The 22,370-nt window shown below is 33.9% G+C and overlaps 1 protein-coding gene across 3 annotated transcripts in view; it reads left to right on the forward strand.

The window, feature by feature from the left end:
* Positions 1-22,370, forward strand: part of PHIP (pleckstrin homology domain interacting protein) — a 132,244-nt gene that overhangs the window by 50,922 nt on the left and 58,952 nt on the right. For all 3 annotated transcript variants that reach the window (XM_036886307.2, XM_036886311.2, XM_036886321.2), the window contains 10 exons: positions 1,498-1,568; positions 2,928-3,028; positions 3,125-3,165; positions 3,909-4,007; positions 4,804-4,957; positions 5,371-5,505; positions 16,331-16,459; positions 17,592-17,817; positions 21,281-21,418; positions 22,066-22,249. In XM_036886307.2, the coding sequence (XP_036742202.1) occupies positions 1,498-1,568; positions 2,928-3,028; positions 3,125-3,165; positions 3,909-4,007; positions 4,804-4,957; positions 5,371-5,505; positions 16,331-16,459; positions 17,592-17,817; positions 21,281-21,418; positions 22,066-22,249 (1,278 nt within the window). The remainder of the gene's footprint in view (positions 1-1,497; positions 1,569-2,927; positions 3,029-3,124; positions 3,166-3,908; positions 4,008-4,803; positions 4,958-5,370; positions 5,506-16,330; positions 16,460-17,591; positions 17,818-21,280; positions 21,419-22,065; positions 22,250-22,370) is intronic.

The raw sequence follows: 22,370 nt of genomic DNA on the forward strand, positions 1-22,370 counted from the left end.
CTGCCCCTTTGCCCCATAACAGCATTTTGCGTTTGTGTGATCACCTATATTAATATCTTGGTTTATAAAAATAAGTTGGCTGGACAATATTATAACAAAGAAAGTTTAAATGACTTCCATAGTTAAAACAGTTTTTAAAAACTGGCAAGGCCAGGACTAGAATACTTCCCTGCCCTTTGGTCCTATGCTGTCTATGACATACCACCTCTCAAATCGGTATAGTGGGGAGAGGAAATGCTGTATGTATGTACCCCATAGACATTCAAGGGGTATGTATACCCATAGACATCTGAATGGTGAGGTAATCCAATGATTACATTATGTTGAAATGGTATCTCTTAGGGTGGAAAGTTGTTCACATTAGGTGGTAATCTCAACAATTACCTATGAGTTCCGTTTATAAATCATCAACTCAAGTTGAATTATTTAATAATTTGTGTATGTCTTTATTTTAAAATGGTAGTGTTTATTTACAAAGCTAGCAATTTAAAAAATGTTAACAATTTTTTTTATTGTGCTCTGTATCAGTGAAACTATTGTTTGGAATACATAATTAATCAGGCAGAAATAGTTTATACTTTTTTTCCCCTAAATGATCACAAAATTGAAGCCACTATTATATTCAGTTACTCTGGATTGTGAAAGTTGTGCAGTGCACTCTGGTTGAGGGCTCTAATTATATTTTAATTATCTTTCTTAATCTGAGAAAAAGTAAGTCAAAGTGTATGTTAAATAGAGCTTTAAATGTAATTACTGTATTGGCACCTTACACATTTTTATTGGTATCATGTAAAAGCCATAATATTTCTTAATATGGTTGATTGTAACATTAAACATGTAATGTCAGCAGTGCTAATATATGACATAATCTGTAACACAGTTATATAATATAATGTAAACACAGTTACACAATATAAAATAGTTGAGTGTGACCTATTTTCTATAGTTGAGTGAGCATTATAGTTGACGTAAGATTCTTACTTTTTGGAGTCTTAAAAGGCATATTTTGTCACATTAGAAGGTAAACTGTAAACTTAGGGAGATGTGTAATTAACAGTGTCTAATACTGAAAAAGATCATTTATTGATGGTCTATACATACGCCACATAGACAACACCTATTGTGCTAGTGTATCCATATTTACAAGTGATTTATCTCCTTACATAGCTGTGCATTACAGTTTTACTGTACAAAAAACTGAGAACCTGTTAAATTTGATTAGAAGTGAGTGTAACTAATAACTAAATGTCTTGTGTGACAGGGGCTTTGGGAAATTTTGTGTGTGGATTTTTGTATATCAGGAGCTCCTAAAAAAATCTATGTCTAGAGTTTCCACGAGATCTGCTCATCATGACATGATTTTGAAGTTGTTTTTAGGAGGGGAGCCATCTGTTGCTTATTAATTTAGCCCTTCTGTGATTAGTTTTTGAAATAGCTGATTTCTAGTGTTGCTGGTCCCTTTAGGATATTTCTAATTGTTTATTTTTTGTATTGTAGTCCAAGACCTGCAAAATTTACGGAGCGCCCTCGGCCTGGAGTTCAAATGATCTGTTCTTCTTTTAGTGCTGGTAAGATTTTCTTCCTTAATTTTGCCCTTAAAGTTGTACATTAGAAGGCCTCTAGTGGACTACATAGATTTTTGGAAAATACTTACTGTTGTAAGATAAGTTATATTCTCATATCTATACCAGTGGATGATCGTAAATCAATTAAGACATGTTTGAAAATTGCTAGAGTTTCGTTTATATACTCACATGACTAAGTTTTCTTTAAGAAGAACATATGCTTGCAGGCGAGAATATAGAATTTCAAAGTTAACTCTGTTAAAGAATAGATTTTGAATAGTCACCTCTTTGGAAGGAAGGTATTTTAAATCTGTGTTATAGTTTCATGGATTCTGGAGGTTTGCTGTAGCTCAGGGGCTCTGTGTAAGGAACCTAGGTCGATGTTTGAACATGTGTTTCCAGTGCTTGTCTGTTCTCTCTGCCCTTTGGAATGTAGCTGTGTAGCTGCTATTCCGATTATGTCTAAATTTATGTGGCAGCAATGGGTATTGGAATCTTTCTAAACAAATTATGATCTGGAGGCTTAAAGGGAATTGATAAGAAGTGAAATGAACCATGAACAGATTTTGTACTTACTGTTCTTAATACCGATTTCTTACACAATTATTTCTAGCTTATCTTTTCATTTCATAATTGTGGATTATAGTAGTACCTGAGATAAATGACAGCAGACTGATGACATGAATCTATTTCTGCCATATTTATGCCAAAACATCTTTAATTTCTGACTTCTAGATTTCTGCTGCTACTGTCAGGAAGACTATTTTCCTTCAAGTAATAATGCAAATATAGGTACTATACATGTGTTCATAGTAGTGTGAATGTAGTTATAATAGCACTCTTTTCAACACTGTGCAGGAGTATTGATTCCGAGGAGAGGGCCCATTACATATTTAAACCACTGATCTGCCAGGTAGAATGTATGTGTCACAAGGCAAAGTCTGAATGAGAGTTCAGAGGAGAGCAGGCTCATTTGATTCCAGAGTTTGTAAGGACAACCTACTGAAGGAGTTGGGACCTAAAAATTGATAGGATTTTAATAGATGAAAAATGGGATAAAAGAGGATTCCAGCAGAGTTAAAATACATGTTTTCTAGGGAGACTGACTAATAATTTTAATGTGGTTAAGATTATGTAATCATTTAGTGAAATAATTTGTAGTGGAAAGTTTTGTCCTAGTTAATTATATTAGCAAGCCTCTTTCTTAAGTTCAGGTTAGATGGATTAGGTCATTAAGGATAAGTATGAACAGTTTTAGAGTATCATAGCTATCATTCAGTATATATTGTCACATATTTAATTACCTGATTTTCATGGATTTTGAAATCCTTTTATTCATAAACATTTGCTGTTATTCCTCAGGTGGAATGTTTCTGGCCACAGGAAGCACAGATCATATTATTAGGGTTTATTTTTTCGGATCAGGTCAGCCAGAGAAAATATCAGAATTGGAGTTTCATACTGTAAGTATTAGTGAAAATAATTAATTGAGTACAATTTAAATGCATCTAACAGTTTATATTCAGGATCCCATTTTTTGTTTATCTCCTTATGTATAGGACAAAGTTGACAGTATCCAGTTTTCCAACACTAGTAACAGGTAAAATAATTATTTTTGTGTATCAAATTTAATTGCAATTTTAAAATTATGAAATAAAGATATTTCTTGTGATTACATTTTAATTAGCATTGTGTATGAATTAACCACTTACTTGACCAGTTATACTGAAAAGCAGTATAGCTTTCACATGTATGCAAATATCTGTCTTTTATTTGTAATAATGTTAGTTTATTTGGCCACTTTCAATAATCAGGACTTTTATTATTCTATATATTTTGCTGTACATACTAAAATATAAGAAAAACTTTTAGTAGAGATAAAAAACCTACCACATTTGAGAAGAACTGTTTATTGATAAACTTAGGTGACACGTAAATTTTCTTACATTCTTGTTTTAAAAAGAATGGATGTTATTCTCTAAGTACCTAGACTAGAACAAGCTAAGTTCTTTAATATTGAAAGGAAAGTCATGATTTTTCCTTTGGAAAACAACAATTCTTTGTCTAAGGTACTGATCAGTGACCTTGAATCACTTCTGAGTGTTATTTTTGGGCCTTAACCATGCATATTAGAATGTATGTATATATAATTTTAAAAGCTCATATAGTTTCAGAAGTTCTTAGATTACAGAAAATATCTGATAGGGTAATCTCTCTCTCATATTAGAATGCTGTATAAGTAAAGATGAATGGTCTTCTTTAGTATTTTTAAGAACATGTCTGGGAGAGTGCATTTGATGATATATGTTATTTCTTTGGTGGGGTTGTGCTTCTTTTATCCAGGTTTGTAAGTGGAAGTCGTGATGGGACAGCACGTATTTGGCAGTTTAAGCGAAGAGAATGGAAGAGCATTTTGTTGGATATGGCTACTCGCCCAGCAGGGTAAGAGATCAGATTTACAGTGTTACGTAGCTATAGATAGATGATTGGAAGTATGCTCTATTACAGGTTGGTGTGACTCTCAGCCTGTAAAAGCATTTCTTGTAATCCACGTTAAAGTGATTTCTTTGCTATAGCTAGAGGTGCTATTGGGGGTGAAAGGCAGTGATTTTTATGCATTGATTTTTTGCCATATATGAGAAGATCTGTTGCATTAATGATTTTTTTCAATTCAGTTTTGTTAAGGGGATGATAATAGTACTGTGAGAATAGTTAAAAGTTTGACTAGTTTTTCCAGAAAGCGGAAAATTTTGTTTCATGTCACCAGAGGGATGATGTGGCATATCCATATTTTTCTCCAGCCAAGAGAAATCACATTACACCTTGTAATTGTTTTTGGTTTTAGTATTCTGTCATTTTTCTCAATTTATATTTGTGTGTAGTCACGTCATATGGATGGGAAAACAAAGCAGTTAACAGGGCCTGGCAACAGCGGTAAAAGATGGAGAGAGCAGGCAGCATGTGCAGAATTCCTGGGTTTAGACTGTTAAAGCAGTGCAGTTTATTCAAGTCCATCTATTACTAAGGGCTTAGGAGTGCTGACGTCCTGGGTTTGCTGATGCAGTGCAGTGATTTTTACCATCATTCTTTTTAAAGCAAGCTATTCTATTACTCCTAAGTGATAGCTGTATCTATTTTAATGACTATAAATGTAAATTAGAAGAAAACACGTTTAGGTTTTTGTCATATTGGTATTTTAATAAACAGTGTAAATGAATACTGCCTTCATTACTTTCAGCCAAAACCTTCAAGGAATAGAAGATAAAATCACCAAAATGAAAGTAACTATGGTAGCGTGGGATCGACATGACAGTACGGTTATAACTGCAGTTAATAACATGACCCTGAAAGTTTGGAATTCTTACACTGGTCAACTAATTCATGTCTTGATGGTAAGTGAGAAAAGAGACTTAATTTGTATTTGGTGTGACTGAAGCTGGTTGCAGAATGGAATGTTTTCATTGAGGAAGAAAGTCTTTTATGTTAGTTAGAAACTCTTACTTCCTGGACAGGTAACAGGCTGATTGGAAATAATTAGAAAATGCAGCTAAATAGGTTTGCTTAGAATACAGATCCTTGCTGTTTTTTTAGTATGTAGTAGTCTCCATTTTCACCAAATGAAGTCAAAGCTCTAGTCAATGATAATAGCTCAGCTTCATTTTTATTCACTGATAAATTAGAGAAGATTTTTGCCACTTGATAATTCTTAAAACTCGAATTCTAGAAATATATTGGTGTTTAATTGAATTTCTTTTTCTTTCTTCTTTAGTATTTATAATTCTTTGCCACTTAAAAAATATTCCAGGGTCATGAAGATGAGGTATTTGTCCTTGAGCCACACCCATTCGATCCAAGAGTTCTCTTTTCTGCTGGTCATGATGGAAATGTGATAGTGTGGGATCTGGCAAGAGGAGTCAAAATTCGGTCCTATTTCAATATGGTAATCAGTCTCTTCATTTTATGGCTGTTAAAGATTTGGGGACTTCTGGATGCATGTACTCTGCATATCACAAAGGAAATCCATTTACGAATTGGTTCAGACATGATTTTGACTTTAGGTTTCAGAAAAGAGTTACTTATTTGGCACTATAAGTTAGAGGCTGAATTTAAAAGAAAATTAATTGTGCATATTACAGTACATGTGTGTTGTGATAACCAGTTTAATTTTTAAAATAATTTTAACAGTGAAACTGAAGAGAAGTGCACAAGTATGAACATACAATACAGATAAGATTGGAAAATCATGTGAACAAATTGTAACTAAATATTTATGTTGTGTTGTACTTAATCAGAAGTCCTCTAGTACAACAGAATTTGATTCGAATACACCCAGTTTATTTTAAAATTAAAGCCAAAGAGTCAGGCATTCTTGCCCTGTATCAAATTATTGTATGTTAGATACTTATTTGGGTTTAATCCATTTCCCCTCCACATTTTGCTTGTATAGATCTTTACGTATTTTGTTTGAATTGCAATTGTTTAATATCACATACAGCTTACTGTGCAGTAGAGTTCCCACTCATCTCTAAGCTCTGAAGTATAAAGTGCTCCTCAAATATTGCTCTTTATCAACTCACATTTTTTTTTACATACCTTCAACAAAAGAAAAAAAAGTGTATATTTCTATTTTGGCATGTTTTCAGATTTTTAAAAAAATTATCGAAACCTAGTGATAAGTCATAAAATTAATAGCATGTGTGGTCAGAATTATTTTGCAAAAAAAAAAAAATTACAGAATAGTCATTTGTGAAATAAAATGGTTCATGAAAAAATTCCATGGAAGTGATACCATACTTGATTGAAAATCATAGTAAAGTTACTTGTACATAGTAAGAATAATTAATAAAAACAATTGCAGGGAGGAGTGAGCAGAAGTTATTGTAGTGTATTAACTTTAGCTGTGTCTGAGGATATGCCTTAGAGTACATAAGGTAAAAGCTAGTATTTGTCAAATTCTTACTTTTATAAAAGGGTATTACTTATATGGGATACAGTTGTTAGTGATAGATGGATTTCCTTAGTGATTATGTATGTAGAAGAGATTTTTAAAGAGACAGATCCTTAAATAATGCTGGTGAGGAATTTTTTTCTTTTTTCCTTTTTCGATCTTTGTGTTTCTGGTTTGCTCCTTTTTGGAGCATTTCTGCTGAATAAGGAAATCAATCATTTTTCAATTCGTCTTTATATCTTCAAAAGAGAACAATTTGTGGCCTATACATATATTAGTAACTTTATTTAGTGCTTTCATATTTTCAAAAGTATTGCTGTATTAATAGAGTATTTGGAGGGGAAGTTTCTCTCATACTCGAATGCTGCTTTCACTTTAAATTATAAAGGTGTATTTCCACTCATCAGGTAAGTCACACTAATACTCTACCTTATTAGTAGCTATAAAAATTGTAGTAAGTTGAGACTGAAGTGATTTGTTCTTAGATCACTACCAGTTAGTGATATACACAGGAGCAGAAGTCAGCCATACTGTATTGTATGCTCTTTGACATAGGCGAGGGGATTCGTTCCATTACTGCCTCACAATATATACTGTTTAATAAGAGTTTTAGATAAGCATATTTTTCTTGTTCTTCCTGTGAATAAAAAAGATAGAAAAGCCTCTCAAGGACAGAAGAAACAAATTTATGTAATAATTAGAGTTAGATGGTGTCCATAGAATCCTCAAACTGTGAGGAAAATAAAACAGACTAACAAGGATTAAAATAATATCCTGCATTTCAAAAACCAGCAAAGAAGTTACCCTTTATTTCTTTAAAGTAAGTACTCCCTTCAGTTTTTTTGCTTGATTTTTGATGGTTTCCAAAATACTTCTACATGTTAATTTCATTTGGGTCTTATGAAAATCTTGGAATCAGGGCAGACTTTCCTATTGCTGGTTTTATGAATGGAGGGAACTGCAGAGATGGAGTGCCTTCCCTGGTTCCCCTGGACATGCAGCTGTCATCTGGGCACTTGGGGTCTAAACCTGGGGTCTTTTACATTACCAATGTGTTCTTAATGCAACTCCAGGTTATGGTTGGTCACTGCACAGCCTATTTCCCAGTGTACCCAGGTAGTGATACATCTGGGGAAGTGTTCTCATAATGATAGTAACTCTGAGAAGATCTTAACATTCGGCTTGATCATTTTTCCTATCTGTCTCTTAATTTATAAGTTGTCTAAGTGCCCTACTTTTTACTCTTCTCTCTTTTGTTCTTTTCGTTATTTTATCTGTGGGCAGGTGGAAGATAAGGCATCCAGCATAGCTATGAAGTAAATAAAAACAGCTTGAGGGAGGAGTAGAACCTGTGTTCACTATCTGCTGTCATGAAATGTTGAGTTTTGGCTATAGTTATAGAAATCTTTGAATTACTGAAATACAATAAAAGTTGATTGAGTACAAATTCAATCCCTGATATTTAATTGTACTCATAACCATAAAGTGAATTTAGTAAGTAAGTTTTTTGAGCACCATGTGAAATGACTAGTTATAGTGCCTTTGCGGATTTAAAAATGAATAATTCTAGTGGAATATTCCATTTTCAGATGAGATATAGTGAAAGTTTAGGTGAAATATTGTTAAGATTAAGTAATACTTAAAGTGAGTTTTAAAATCAGAGCTTATAACATGAATAAATACATTTGCCACAACCTTTGGCTAGAAAATAAGGAATGTAAGCTATGCATATAAAAGAATAAAAATTTTATATAAAAGTTTTTAAAAATGTTTTTATTAAGTATATTTTGAGAACACTGCTTATTACGGTAATTGAATTTTACACTTTAAATTTTATAATACCTTTGCAAAAGAAAGAAATCATGTAACATAATTATTTTGTAATAACTAGCATTTTACTGTACTCTTCTTACCTATTAAAAAAATTAAATTCCTTTTTGAGTTTTCAAAATGCCTTACAGATGTGAAAGGTTAAATATTTTATAGTATAGTAAGTACATTTTAATAGATTTGTTAATACATTCAATAATTTAAACATGTTTAAAATGAGACATTGGTATTTTAATATCGCACTGATACTCATCATTCAGATAAATATTCCAGTTCCTTTTATTTTTCTTCCCCCTCTATCAAGCCAAGACTTACACTTTTTAAAATCTTATACTTTTTTTTTTTAGGGTTACCTAAATTTAATAACAAAAGGTTTGAGATGGAGAGAATTAAGATAAAGATATTGAATTCCTTGTGTGTTTACATAATCCCCTAGTTTATTTCATTTCAAAATTTACACATACATTCTCAACTTGCTGGTGGTGGTGTCTAGAAAAGTGATGGAAGTCATTTTTCATATTTTTACTGCTATCTTTCCTCTTAATGGAGGATATGAATGATGAAAGCATTTGGGGGATGGGTGTCAGGTTTATTTTTGTTACTTATAAGAAGTATATGACAAGTGAGATGGTGTAACACAGGGCATGAAATGGAATAGTCCCCCATTGTCTCATCTTTAACTGAAAATAAAATAAAATCTTAAACTTTTAAAAGCATTTGTTGGAAAACTGTAGTATATAAGGTAGAAACCTTGAAAGCTTCTTTTTATTTTGATGAACCAGAGAAGGAGGGTAAAGAGAATGTTGTAGCGAAGATCATGAGCATAAGGTGATTTCACTCTTTTTTAAAATCTACATTGTAAGCCTTAATGTTTTACTTACTTACATTCTTCTAAAAACTATGTTTAGTATTAATGTTTCAGCTAATAGTCCTTACATGACTTGAGTATTCGTGTCACAAGTAGAGTATATTTGAATATTTTGTTGGCGGTAGATAGTGTATATTTAGAATATTCCAACTATTTGAGTATAGTTTAGAAAGCCTGGTATAGCTTTGTTTTGACCAGAGTTGTTCTAAACTCTTGTATAAAGGCTCTAAAAGCTTCAATTAAATGCTAAGAGGCAAAGTCATTATTCCCAGAAATGACTTGAAGATGCATGCCAACTTTCTGAACAGAAGGTGAGGGCTTTTGTAATATTCCCATTCCCTGAGAGAGGTAAGCAAGTTAAGAAGTTTAATATGACCATAAATGTTCCTAAATACAAAGTGTTTTTTTATAGTCTTTTTTTACCTTAAACTAACACAGTATAGCTAAGTTTCAACTGTAAGTTTAAATGAATATTAAATTGAGAAGATAGGAAGAGGCTTTCACATTTCTTAGTGCTAGGCCATTTGATTGTTAGACAGTAAATAAAAGGTGTTTGGAGTGGTATGTGTAGACCCTGCATCAGCAGCTTTTCTCCTGTCTCTGGTGCTCGCACTTTATCTTTCCTGCTCTCTTCATTGTATCTGTTGTCCTAGCTGTGTCTGTGACTCTCTCTCTCCATATCTTTATATTTCTGTCATGTTCAAAGCTGTAGTTTGTTCTTGTCCAGTTTTGATTTTAATTGAACAGTACAGGATGTTTCTTGCTAGAAAGTGATTTTACTGAATTTGAGTTTTGCTTTACTTTTGTTGTTTCATGGGTAAATTCCAAATAACAATTTTTATTTATTTAAAAATTTCCTTATTTTTATAATTGTTAACCTTTCTTTCACTTGAGATTTTTAAAAAATGTTCCAGTGTCCACTAATCCAGAACAATGTATTTCTCCTTGGAATGTTCCAAACAAGCAGAGGCTGCCAATCTACCACTCAGAATTTTTGCACATGCATACTTCTGACATTAACATGTTCTCAGTCTGCCCTCTATTTTAGTTTTGGAAATTGTAGCTGTGTGTATCTAGGAAAGGAAATTGAAGTTCAAAGTAGATGCATCTCATACCATGTTCTCTTGTGAATCGCGATTTCAAGATTGAGCACTCTTTTTTTTTTTTTTTCTTTCTCTCTTTCTCTCCTTCCTTCCTTGTTTCCTTCATTCCATTTATCTCAACACCTATCACCATCTAACAAGATATCATGTATCTATCTGCACTCTGCGTGTTAAAAGGATTCTTTGATGCTTCCAGTCCTTGTTTCAGCCTCTCTGGGTGAGGAATTACCTTCAATCTTCTGATTATAAACTTTGGTTACTGTCACTTTCTTTCAGGTTTCTGGGGTTCTTTAGATTCTGTCTGTTTCTCATCTATATCTTCATATCAAGGACATATCTTAAAATTTGTTGCCCTTCATGTGAGTTTGTCTTTTTAGCTTGTCACACTATATTGTATTTGGTAAGTTTTATGAAGTAGTTCTTTGACATGGTCCATGAGTCGATATTGTTCGGATATTTGAGATTGAATAGTTACAAGGGAAAGTATGTAAAATTACACAGAATGTGAACATCAGGTGAAAACATTCTGATCAGCAAACATTTAATGTTTATTTTATGCATAAACACAAAATAGGGAGACCACAAGCAAGAGAAAGACATGGTCCTTGTTTTTAGCCAGCTTGCTGTTAAGTTGGGGTGAAAAAACACACCTGAAAAGAATAAGTATGGATAAATAGTTTCAAATGGTAGCATGGCTTATGGGAAAAGATAATTGCTGTATTTAAAGAAGTAGAGACCATGTCGGGTAGAGGGTCTAAGAAGGCTTTGTTGAAAAGGAAGAATTGGAACTATGCCTTTAAAATAAGAATTGAGTCAGTAAAAAAAGTTTATCAACAAGAGAAGTATTATAAATGATAGTTATAATATATTTAAGTAGAAATATTATGACATGTTCATAGAGTAATTTAGAAAGTTTGTCTGGAATAGATGTTGAAAAATGGGTGATAAGGTGTAGATGGCTTGTTGATGGCCTCAAGTTACCTTACAAGCATAAAGAAAAGTTAACGTAGTGGGGAGTTTGATAAATTATATTCCAGAAACTTAAGAGAAAAAATAGTTTGGTTGCCAATAGTAGTGTTTCAGGTATGAAATTAGATAGGTGGGGGAAGAACTACTTTCATCAGTGAAATCAGAATGAAAAATTGCAAGGATAGGTGGTATGACATTTATGAAAGAAAAATGTGTATATAGGGTTTGGTGTTTTGTGACTGATGGAATGATTAGGGCTGGAGAGTGACAGAAGAATAAATTTAATAAATGTATTGAGAATATTGAGCCTACACGATCTTGAATAATTGATATTAATGGAAATACGAAAGATGTGAAGGAAAACTGATTTTTTATATGTTAATTATGGAACAGTGTTGAACTCCCTATGTGGAAATGGTCAATAATCTGGAGATAGAATACTTAGAGGAGATTGGAGTAGAGAAAAAGAAATGTTTAAGTCTTCCATGTAGAATGGCATTTACTTCCTAACTGAGATAGGACAGTGTAAACTTTTAGAAATAGTCATATTTAACAGAAAGGAGAAGAGATCACAGTCTCTAGAGAGTGAGTTAGGAATTTGCCCACTAATATATCTGAGAGGCAAAAGGGGGAGAATAAATTTAAGTACTTGATTAATAGTATTGTTGCTCTCAGAGAAATTAGAGTATGGGTAAACAAAATGCTGTTAATAATTTGAAGAGTTATTTTCTTGGTAGTGTATTCTTCTCTTGATGAAAATTAGAGCTGATTCTTCAAAATCACTTTTATATCTGTTGGTTTTATTAAGACAGTTATAGCAGTTTCCTTTTTTATGTAAACTTATCTTGGCACCACTTAATTTAAGTAGCTGTTTTTAATTCATATGTAATAATGTTACCATAAATTAAACAATTTTCTGTTTTTAAAGGAAATACTCATTCAGTGATGATCTTCTAATGTAATTTGGTGACACCTAGACTGTTGGAGTCTGGATAGCTTCCCTTAAGATACACTCTTTGTTTACCCTGTAGCTTATCAGTTAGAAGGCAACAAAAGCATATTTTAATCACACATATGACAGCATCTGTCTTCAGTATCTATTGTACATTCTTAAGTTTATTTTCCCTCAGGTTGGTAAACTTTAAAAGATTCTTTTTACATAAGGAAGGACTTTCCAAGAGTATTAGCATAAATTCAGCTTCTCAGCTGTTTAATTCTTGGGATATGAGTCCATCTCATAAAATTCACTTTAAAAGATAGATAAATTTAAATTGTGTAAAATAAAAAATTGACAATGGTCAGAGACTTAGAATAATTCCTTTAGAGGATGATTCTGCTTAAGATAACCCATATTTTTAACCTTCCTGATTTTGTGTTGAATTTCTGTAGGAGTGCATACTCCTATTTAGCTATCTTTAAGTTCCTCATGATTAATGTAATTTAGGCCCTATAATTTTAGTGTGCGTTTTAAGTGCTTTTGCATACCTCATTTCCAAATTCGCCAAGTTTTTCCAAAAGCCTTCCTGAATATCAGATGTTAGGATTTTAGAACTGGGTCTGACTGTAGTAATCATTTAAATGATCTCTACTGTTTCACAGAGAGATTGGGTGATTTTTCCCATTACCAGAGGGGAGGTCTCATGGGTTTTAGGCCTCATTCCTTTGTCTCCTTTAATTATTCATCTTTCTCCTTCGTATTAGAAGTTGTGGGTAGTTTTCTCCCTTGAAAAAGGTACTAGTATTCTTCATTAAGTATGGTAATTCTGTCATTATCAGAGCTCTGATTTTCTAAGTTTCTGTATTGATTGAGATTTTTCAAATTCAGTTATAAACCTCTAACGAAATTGTGCCACTCATTTCTTGAAAATATTTCTAGGATTCCCTAGTCAGTATGAGGATTTTCCTACCGAGAGTCATTATTATTTTAACTTGTTTGATCCTTTCATCTCTTGCTTTATAAACAAACGTTTATCCTAATCGCTAAATATATTTTTCTATTTTCTTTTAAATCCTAGTCTTGAAATTTTTATACTTACTAGTAAATACTGTCTCCTGGCTTTTCTCAGCACTTTTTATTGTGATGTAATGTGTCTGAGTTTCAATATGTGGGCTTTATTTACATGTCCCAAATAATGTTTAGCAAGCAAACTTGATTTTATTAGAAGAATACTTCATCTGAAATTCACCTACTTTGAAAATTTGTCATTATTATTTATTTATTTATTTCCATTTTGAAGTTTACTACAGCAGTCAATAAGTTAAATGTAATATTAAATTCTCTTATTAAACAGTACATTTAGTTTTATGATAGACCTATAAAACTTTATATAATATAGATAGGATATTTTCTTCCTTTTGGTTTTTGAATGTAAGTCTCACTTCTTTTTAGTTATGGATGCATACAAACAATACCTTTGTTACTAAATTTTTTCTTTTAGAATTCTATTAAAGACTTTGACCCTGGTTTAAAATGATGAAATTTTTTTCAGAGATAAATGTTTAACTTTCATTTTTGGTTTGTTTATTTAATCATAGCATAAATCATAAAAGGGCTAGGGTATATTTAGTTATATAGGGAAAGTAAAATATTTTCCTAGTTTGTATCAACTGGAAAGCCTATGTGGCATTTTGTACTAATGGGTATTTATTATCTGAGGAACCATTACTAAAGATAAATTGGAATTTTGATTGATAAGGATATGGACATCTTTTCTAATTGATTCTTGAGTAAAGCAGATTCTTTCAATGCCTTCATTAATAGTGGTTAATCCAAATAATGTTCTTTTCCTTTTTTAATGAGGTTACTGAAATACACTTTCATTTTCTCCATTTAAAAGTCACTTTGGAGTTGTACAGATACCTTACACTAAGAAAACTCGTCATCCTGCCATATCCACAGTGGCATGTGTTAGGTGTAGGAAGCACAGGTTATCTTCATAGGATTGCTATTTTTTTCTTTGCTTTTTTAGAACTTTGTAAGTTCCATGTCTCCCAAGTATTCCTTTTGAGATCCTTGGCTAACTGTAAATGTGGCAACATTGGTATAGGGTTCTTGCCACCACCACTCTCCAAAAAGAGAAAATTGTGTTTAAGCTGAGAAAAAATTCAGGTCACCACCTGAAGGATGCCAGGCTTAAGAACATCCTCCAAATCTCCTTTGGCATTGCCGAGTCAGACTTCTTGCAGATCTTTCTCTGTTTGATTGTGTATTTAGAATTATAAATGTAGACTTATAATAGCATTAGAGTTCTGGAAGCAAATCTTTTTATAAAGTAGTTGCTTATTCGTTTTTTCTTTGGTCTTTTGTGATGTTTTGGAAGAACTGAGATAAATAAAACATCTAACAGCACATGGTCAAGGCAGGTTCGATTCTTTAGTCTTGAGTTTTTTGATGTAAAATTCTATTCGGAGGTAAACTGTAAATGTGGTTACTTATTTACGGCAGCTCATGTCATAAAAAAAACTTTTTATTTGCCTAGAAAACACTGAAAAAGAGAGGCTTGAATCCTGACATTTCTACTGTAATCTTTTTGTTTTTGGCAATACGGAGCTGTGTATTTGCTAACGCCCTTGTATTAATCTGGAGAAATAGTTTTCTTCTTTCTTGCTTTTGAATAGTTGTGAAGTACACTTGGAATCCATTCCCTTGCTCTGCTGTCTTTCAGCTTTCCTAACAACCAATAAAGGGTCCTGTTTCACTTTATGATTCATTTTCTTGCTTTTATGGTGTATCTGTAAGTGTATTAGACATGAGATAAGTTCACTAATTTTCTTCCATATGATTAAATTTTAAGGAGTTATTCTCACTTCTTTTCCACTATCATCACAGCTGATAACAGCATCAATAAACACCAGTGTGCTCCTTCCTTCTTTTGGTCTTAAGGAAGCACTAGTTTCCTTTGGGAGGCAGTCTCATTTGTGGTTTTATAGCAGCTTCGCAGGCAGAACCCTTCCTTTTGGAGTGATATTCTCTCTTTTGACTAGAATGCAAACTTTCACTGGGAAATAAACTACTCTTGTAAATTTTAATTTCATGGTTGTATTTGGTAAACTGCACGTTCATCCGTATGCCATGTTTTTAACTTTAAAGTAAGAAAATTACGACTTCTCTCTTTTCCTAACATTTCCTGGGATGCTGGGATATGAAATAAAATTCACTTTGTTCTAGATCAGTGGATACCGGAACAGAGAGGAGGTATTTCTTACCTGATAATGTGTGTGTGTTCCGATTCTGCTAATCCAGAAATCCAATCGCATTTGTTGAAAATCATCCTTAGTTGTCATTTGTTAGGGAGTCAACTCCCTATTTTAGTTGTTTTCTAAAAATCGATCCCTAGATGTGCTTTAGATAGGGTAGAATTTTTACCTTTTCAGAACACTGCTAAAGAAGTTTTCAACTGGAACATAGTCTGAAGAAGCACTGAGAGCAAAAAATTCAGAGTGGTGATTGGCCACCTCTGCTTGATTGACAGGTTGCAGGGAGAAACCCATTCGTTCTGGATTAATGGAACTGGAAAACAGAAAACAGTTATCAGGTAAAAAAAACCTTTTCTTTAACCTTTGAAATTCACCATTTAAAAGATGAGTCAGACCATCAAGGGAACTTACTACCAAAAAGAAAAATTTAGGGTCTCGTGAGCAGTGTGATCTCTGGCTTCTACTTCCGAGAGTTACCAAAAAAATCGCTACAGTTACTACACGTTGTGAGCCTTTGCTGAAAGGGCTTGATTAAATGCAGATGGCATGGAATGTAAGGTGCAATTCCATTTTAAATCTGGGTTAAAGACATGAAGCAGAATTTTATGGGTGGGGGAGATTGGTGTTATTTCCCGAATTGTGTCTGGTCTGTGAATAAAGAGAACACTTTGTTTTTCAAGGCTGTTAATCTGGCACTTTTCATGAATATTCACAAATTTATTATTGAGCGTGTTATGCTTAATCTTCATTTTGCTAGGATGCAAACTTACGTATCTTTTATCATAAGATTCAAGTGACCAGTTCTTTGTTCTAATGGCGGTTTTCTGATTGTTGGTCAAATGCATTTCAGATTGAAGGCCAAGGACACGGTGCAGTGTTTGACTGCAAGTGCTCTCCTGACGGCCAGCATTTCGCGTGCACAGACTCGCATGGACATCTTCTGATTTTTGGCTTTGGCTCCAGTAGCAAATATGACAAGGTAGAGTATGATGACTCACATCTCCTCCTTATGGTTTTTTGTTTGTTTTAATTTATGGATGTCTAAGGGTTGTATAGGGGTTGGTGAGAATTATTTATGCCGTCAGCATAAAGCTTGAAGAATCATTTTAAATGGGCCTAGAAACTTATGTTTTGGGGAAAAGGGTGAAGACAGCAGTTATTAATTTCTGTAATAGACATTTGATAATAATTAGGCTTATTTAATAATCTTTGTATTTTGGAAAGAATGACTTTTTAAGTAGACTGCTAGAACCATCTAGATTGCAGTTCTTAAGTTGGGGTGTGTAAGCTAGGGGTGACTCCTTGAAATTATATAAAATGTCTTATTTATATGGGTAATGTACATTTATTTGGGGTACAAATCTGTGGCTTGCATGTGGGTCTCAAAAATATATGGCCTTCTGATGGTAGCTGATGTTTTTAAATACTAAAGATTCTATTTAAGACCTGTGATTAAAAGACAAATTGCTTATTTGTGGTACCATGGTATAAAGGTTATCATAGTAAAAATTGAATAGTTCATAATGTAGTTTTAAAAATCACAAGTTAACCAATAAAATTTTGAAGTTACAGGTGTGTCAGGCATGAGTTTATATTAATTATATATTTCAAAAATTTTAGAGAATGTTTACTGACTTTCAGAAACTTATGTCGCATTAATTTTTATATTAATATTATATAAATCATGCTTACCATATATTTAAGGATTTTTAAAAATTCTATAAATGATTTTATTATTAGTCTAATTCAAAGAAATTTATTGAACGATTTCCCTTTGCTAAACAAATAATTGCTGTATTTAGTAATTTAAAAAATAAGGCAAAGTGTAACAACACCACTGAATGATTTATGCCTAGATTTGCTTTTAGCATTTAACTTACTTTTAATGTTTTTCATGTATACAGTTTCTTCCAGAGAAAATTCAAAGCAACTGCTTCTCTGGTCATAAAATTTAATGTAGAAAATAAAAATTTGTTTACAGTTCATTTATTTACAGTTAGAGTCTTTTATCTTTTATATTGTTGTGTTACATTAAAACGTTTGCCTCCACTTGAAATTTTTAATGACAGATTTTTATTTTTCCAGTCTTTCATGGGCCTTTCTTTTTACAGATTGCAGATCAGATGTTCTTTCATAGTGATTATCGGCCCCTCATCCGTGATGCCAACAATTTTGTCTTAGATGAACAGACTCAGCAAGCACCTCATCTCATGCCCCCTCCTTTTCTGGTTGATGTTGATGGTAACCCTCATCCTTCAAGATACCAGAGATTAGTTCCTGGCCGGGAAAATTGCAGGGAGGAGCAACTCATTCCTCAGATGGGAGTAACTTCCTCAGGTAAACACTGGTTTCCATAGACAGCTACATTGTCCTTTACTGAAGTCTTATAAAATCACTGATTAGGCAAGTTTTGTTTTACATTGTTTGGAACAAATGAAAAGTGAAATAATTTTTTATACATTCCTAAAGTTCTTTGAATAATGCTTAAATATTATAATTAAGGAATAATGGAGATTTAAAGAAGTAATTTTGGGCTCTACCCATTTATAATCTTTGTAGACTAATAGGCTAAGTCCTTGTATTTGCTGTGAGGTAAATCAATTCATTTAGCAACATATATTCAGAACCTCCTCTGTACCTGCCACCTGCTAAGCTGTGGTATTCAGTACTAAGTTCAAATAGATGCTCCCTGCTCTCATGGGGTGAATTAGGTGGATAAATACAGTTATGAACAACACATAGTTAACACTTATGATGAATGTTAGTGAAGGAGACAGTTGTATGTGTGAGAGATAATAAAACTAAATCACTTGTTCACATTGAAGATTGTTTTAAGAAGTGATCAACTTAAAAGTTTTTAAGTAAGAAGGATGGAAAGTCTTGAGAGCTCTTTTTGTGATGTGATGGAGGTGCAAAGTCAGATAAGCTGGAGAACTGAATGGGAGTTGAAATGGAGACAAGGTCTGTAGATTTTACCCCCTTTGACAACAGTTTATTAAGTGGAAATAATGGAGAGACTCTATATAAAGAAGGTTAAACCAGCTTTGCAGTTATGAATCTTTCTGTTACATTTTAGACTAGAAAAAAAGATTGAGAATATTTGAAATTCTGTACTCTAGCATAATGGACAGATTTCTAGGCAGATGTAAAGGGCACATGGGGGGTGTATAATATATAGTGAATACCTTTTAAATAATTTAGGTTTGTTTTCAGTCTCAGTGCATTATAGAGAACCTACCTCTTATTTTCCTTAAAGGACTGGGCATGAAATTGCAGTGAAGATGGGCATATTGGGTAGGAAGGGCATATTGGATCAGATAGTGGGAACTAAACATGCCCACTCAGGATAGTGGGTGAGGAGACGCCTTAGAGGAGTGGTCCCCACTGCTTCTTGCAGAGCACGCCATCCAGGGGACTTGAACACCTGGAGTATGTGAAACTAAGGCATCTCAGCCCATGGATACAGCATGACCTCAGGGAGTCTAAGAACAGGGATTTAGAGTAGAGAAGTCTTAGTCAAGGGACTGAGATTAAGGTAAATGTCTTTAGTCTCTTGGAGGTAAATTGGCAAGAACAGATCTTGCCCAGGTCTGAAAATAGCACTTAGTCTGGGATTTCAGGCATAGGGAAATAAGGAAAGGGCTCATTTATTAAAATACTAGTGCTATCTAACTCTCTAATTATTTTCTTACCTTTAAGAGTTCATGAAGGGCTTTCATAAACATCTCATTTAATATTTATATTTGTGGTATCGCAATCCTCAACTTTGAGGAAAAGAAAATTTAATAACCTAAGTCTTCAAGTTAAAATACATGGACTCACAGGGACTCAAGCATAGCTCTTGACACCTAGTCCACTCCTCTTTCTTCCATACGACGGTGCCCTTAGAGTAAAATGCGGCCTTGGTCTTGAAACTGACACCAGTTATTAGTACAGGGCCAAAAGAGGACCTTTAGCAATCACTGTGGCTTGAAAGGGAGTCATGGAATTTTTAAGTGTTCTAGGTCACAGAATTCAGAGTGAACATCATTTCTTTCATTATTTTGGACTTAGCAAGTACAAAAATACAACAGAAGAAAAGTATTTTTTGAAAAAACTTTTGGCATTTTTAGCTATTTTTATTTGCAAATTTAGAGCTATGATAAAATTTATTTTGAGAAATCCCGTAGAATTGGGTAAAAATAGATGATGGCTATTATAGTAATAAGTTGGCTTAAATGTGGTTTGTTATTCACACTGAACAATATGCTTTAACACTTCCTCAGCTATAAACTGGAGTTATATCAGATTCCTTATCAATGTTCAAACAGGAGATGTTTTCCTGGCAGCATACTGGGAAAGAAGTGTCCACAGGCATTTTATGTCTACATTTTACACCCTACAGCTTTGTAACCTTGGACACAATACTTTATCCCATTGAATTTCACTTTTCTCTTGCAAAATGAAGTAATAGTATGCGCCACACGCATGTTATTTCCCTCCCCTTATGCCTTCTTACTGCTGGTGCTTCCTTTCGAGCCCTTTGTGTCTTCTCCTACCAGCGCACTCTGAAGTCGATCTCGTTGAATCCCCGGGAGACCTGCATACCTGGTAGTAGTTGCTCCCTTTTCTACTCTCACGGCAGTGCTCCCATCGACTAATAACTCTTACACATTTTTTTATGCCTAGTGTCGTGCTGGGTTCAGAATTAGAATGTTAAGATAAATTATAGTCCACAATCCATGCTTTTGAGGAACTAACTAGTGGGCTTCCTTTTTATATTGGGCTGAGTACTAAGACGTGAATATTGCTTAAGGAAATGAAAGAGGATAGCAGCTAATTGTTTCAAGGGTGGTCTGGAATAGTGTCACAGAAGTACCATGGAGGTGCCATTTTAGTTGGTGTGTGAAGGATAAGTTAGTGTATATCATGTTTATACTTGAAGTGGGAATATTGTAGTTAAAAGCACCAAAGCATAAAGATGTTTATCTTACTAGTAGATCAAAAGAACCAAGTAGTCCCATATAGTAGGCACAGGTGAGAGTTGATGTTGGAAAAGGAGAGGGGTCAAGACACCCAGTTGCTTCCTACTGCACAGCCTTTGTTTGGAGCCTGCCCTCTCTCTGCAGTGCGCTCTCCCTGGCTCTTCCTGTGGATGACTGATCCTTCTTTTCCCCCAGGCTTAGCTCATGTGCTGTCTCTGCAGGAGAGACTCTGCCTTTCCTGACTCACCACAGGTCATTCCTCTCTAATGTCTCTGTTTTCTCTTCTCATTGTCTTTATTTTAAAATTTTGCCATCTATTTACATATGGGCTTAGATTCAATTTCTCCATTGGAATATTAGCCTGAAAGTCAGGGGCCTTGTTATCTGTTACTCAGCACTGGATCCTCTGTTCCATTGCATAGCTCCTAACACATAGTAGACAATCAAGACTTTGTTGAGTAAATAAAGTGGTAAAGTTTTTTGAGCAAGTGGGTAATCAGATTTGCTTTTTTGAAAGAAACTGTGATCTGTGATGAAGTCCTGCATTTGCTACTCACCAGGTAGGACTGAGAAGTTATTTTGGTTTTCCCATCTATAAAGTGGAGGAAGTAATATGTTTCTAATCCTAATTATAAGGAATACAGAAGTGCCTGAATGATTTTTATCACTAGGCGCATGTTTCCTTTTTTATTTTTTTAAACTTTCATCATTTGCAGTTGATCATTATAGGTCTTTTATTCTAGCAGACTTTGTTAAATTCCGGATTCAAAGTGAGTAAAAGGGATGGAATTGTTGACTAAAGGATTCTCAGCATTTTGTGTGTTGTTATCACGTAGGACTGAACCAAGTTTTAAGTCAGCAAGCAAACCAGGAGATCAGCCCCCTGGACAGCATGATTCAAAGGCTACAACTGGAGCAAGACCTGCGGCGCTCTGGTGAAGCAGGTGTCAGTAACACCGGCCGCTTGGGTCGAGGTGAGCTGTGATTCTTGTGAGTGAGTCAGTGAAAGTTTGCAGTGCCAACAGGGGATAAGTAACTGAATGATGAGACACCTGTAAAATGAAATACTAGGCTGCCAGAATGATGCTGTTTTTTAAGAATATTTAATGACCCAAGAAAATGTTCATACTGGAAGGTTCCAAACTGTAGATAATGAGTTATTTAATATGTATATATTCTCCCAGATTTCCTACAGTAAACTTGTAGAACTTAGAAAAACTTTAAAGATAAATTTGTGAAATACCTTCAAAGTCACAATTCTCCAACGTCTCATCACCCTTATTGTATATTAGTAAACTTTAGGAGAAAAATTAAAGCAAATTTATGAACCATAGTCCTTTTGGATTTGTCTGTTTCTACTTCTTGCATAATTTTCCCCAAAATCGTGAGCATTTTTTTAAATTATGATTTTATATCTCATGAGCTTATTTAATTAATTGAATAACCACGCTCTGTTTTCATTAAACTTTTGCTTCTGGTTTGGTTTTCTGTTTGGTAATTTAATTATTCATCACAATCCATAGTTCATGTGGAAGATAGGATAGTAGAGATTTTTTTCTATGATAAGTTCATGGAGATGTGTCTCTGAATGGAACTTACTAATGCTGCTGTGTTCACTTAGGCTCTGTAAGTTCTGTCTCCGAGGTTCATTCACCACCAAATGTGGGACTGCGGCGTAGCGGACAGATTGAAGGCGTACGGCAGATGCACAGCAATGCACCGAGAAGTGAGATAGCCACTGAGCGGGATCTTGTGGCGTGGAGTCGAAGGGTGGTGGTGCCTGAGCTGTCAGCCGGTGTGGCCAGGTAAGGGGGGTTGTGAATTTTTAGGTACCACAGGTGTTTGTGTTCACTTTGAATTACAGTCAGCTCTATAACTTATTTTAAGTTTATCAGAAGAGCTAGTATTTTAAACTTCATAACTGAA

This window comes from Manis pentadactyla, chromosome 16 (assembly GCF_030020395.1).
Source record: "Manis pentadactyla isolate mManPen7 chromosome 16, mManPen7.hap1, whole genome shotgun sequence".
Taxonomy (NCBI): Eukaryota; Metazoa; Chordata; class Mammalia; order Pholidota; family Manidae; genus Manis; species Manis pentadactyla.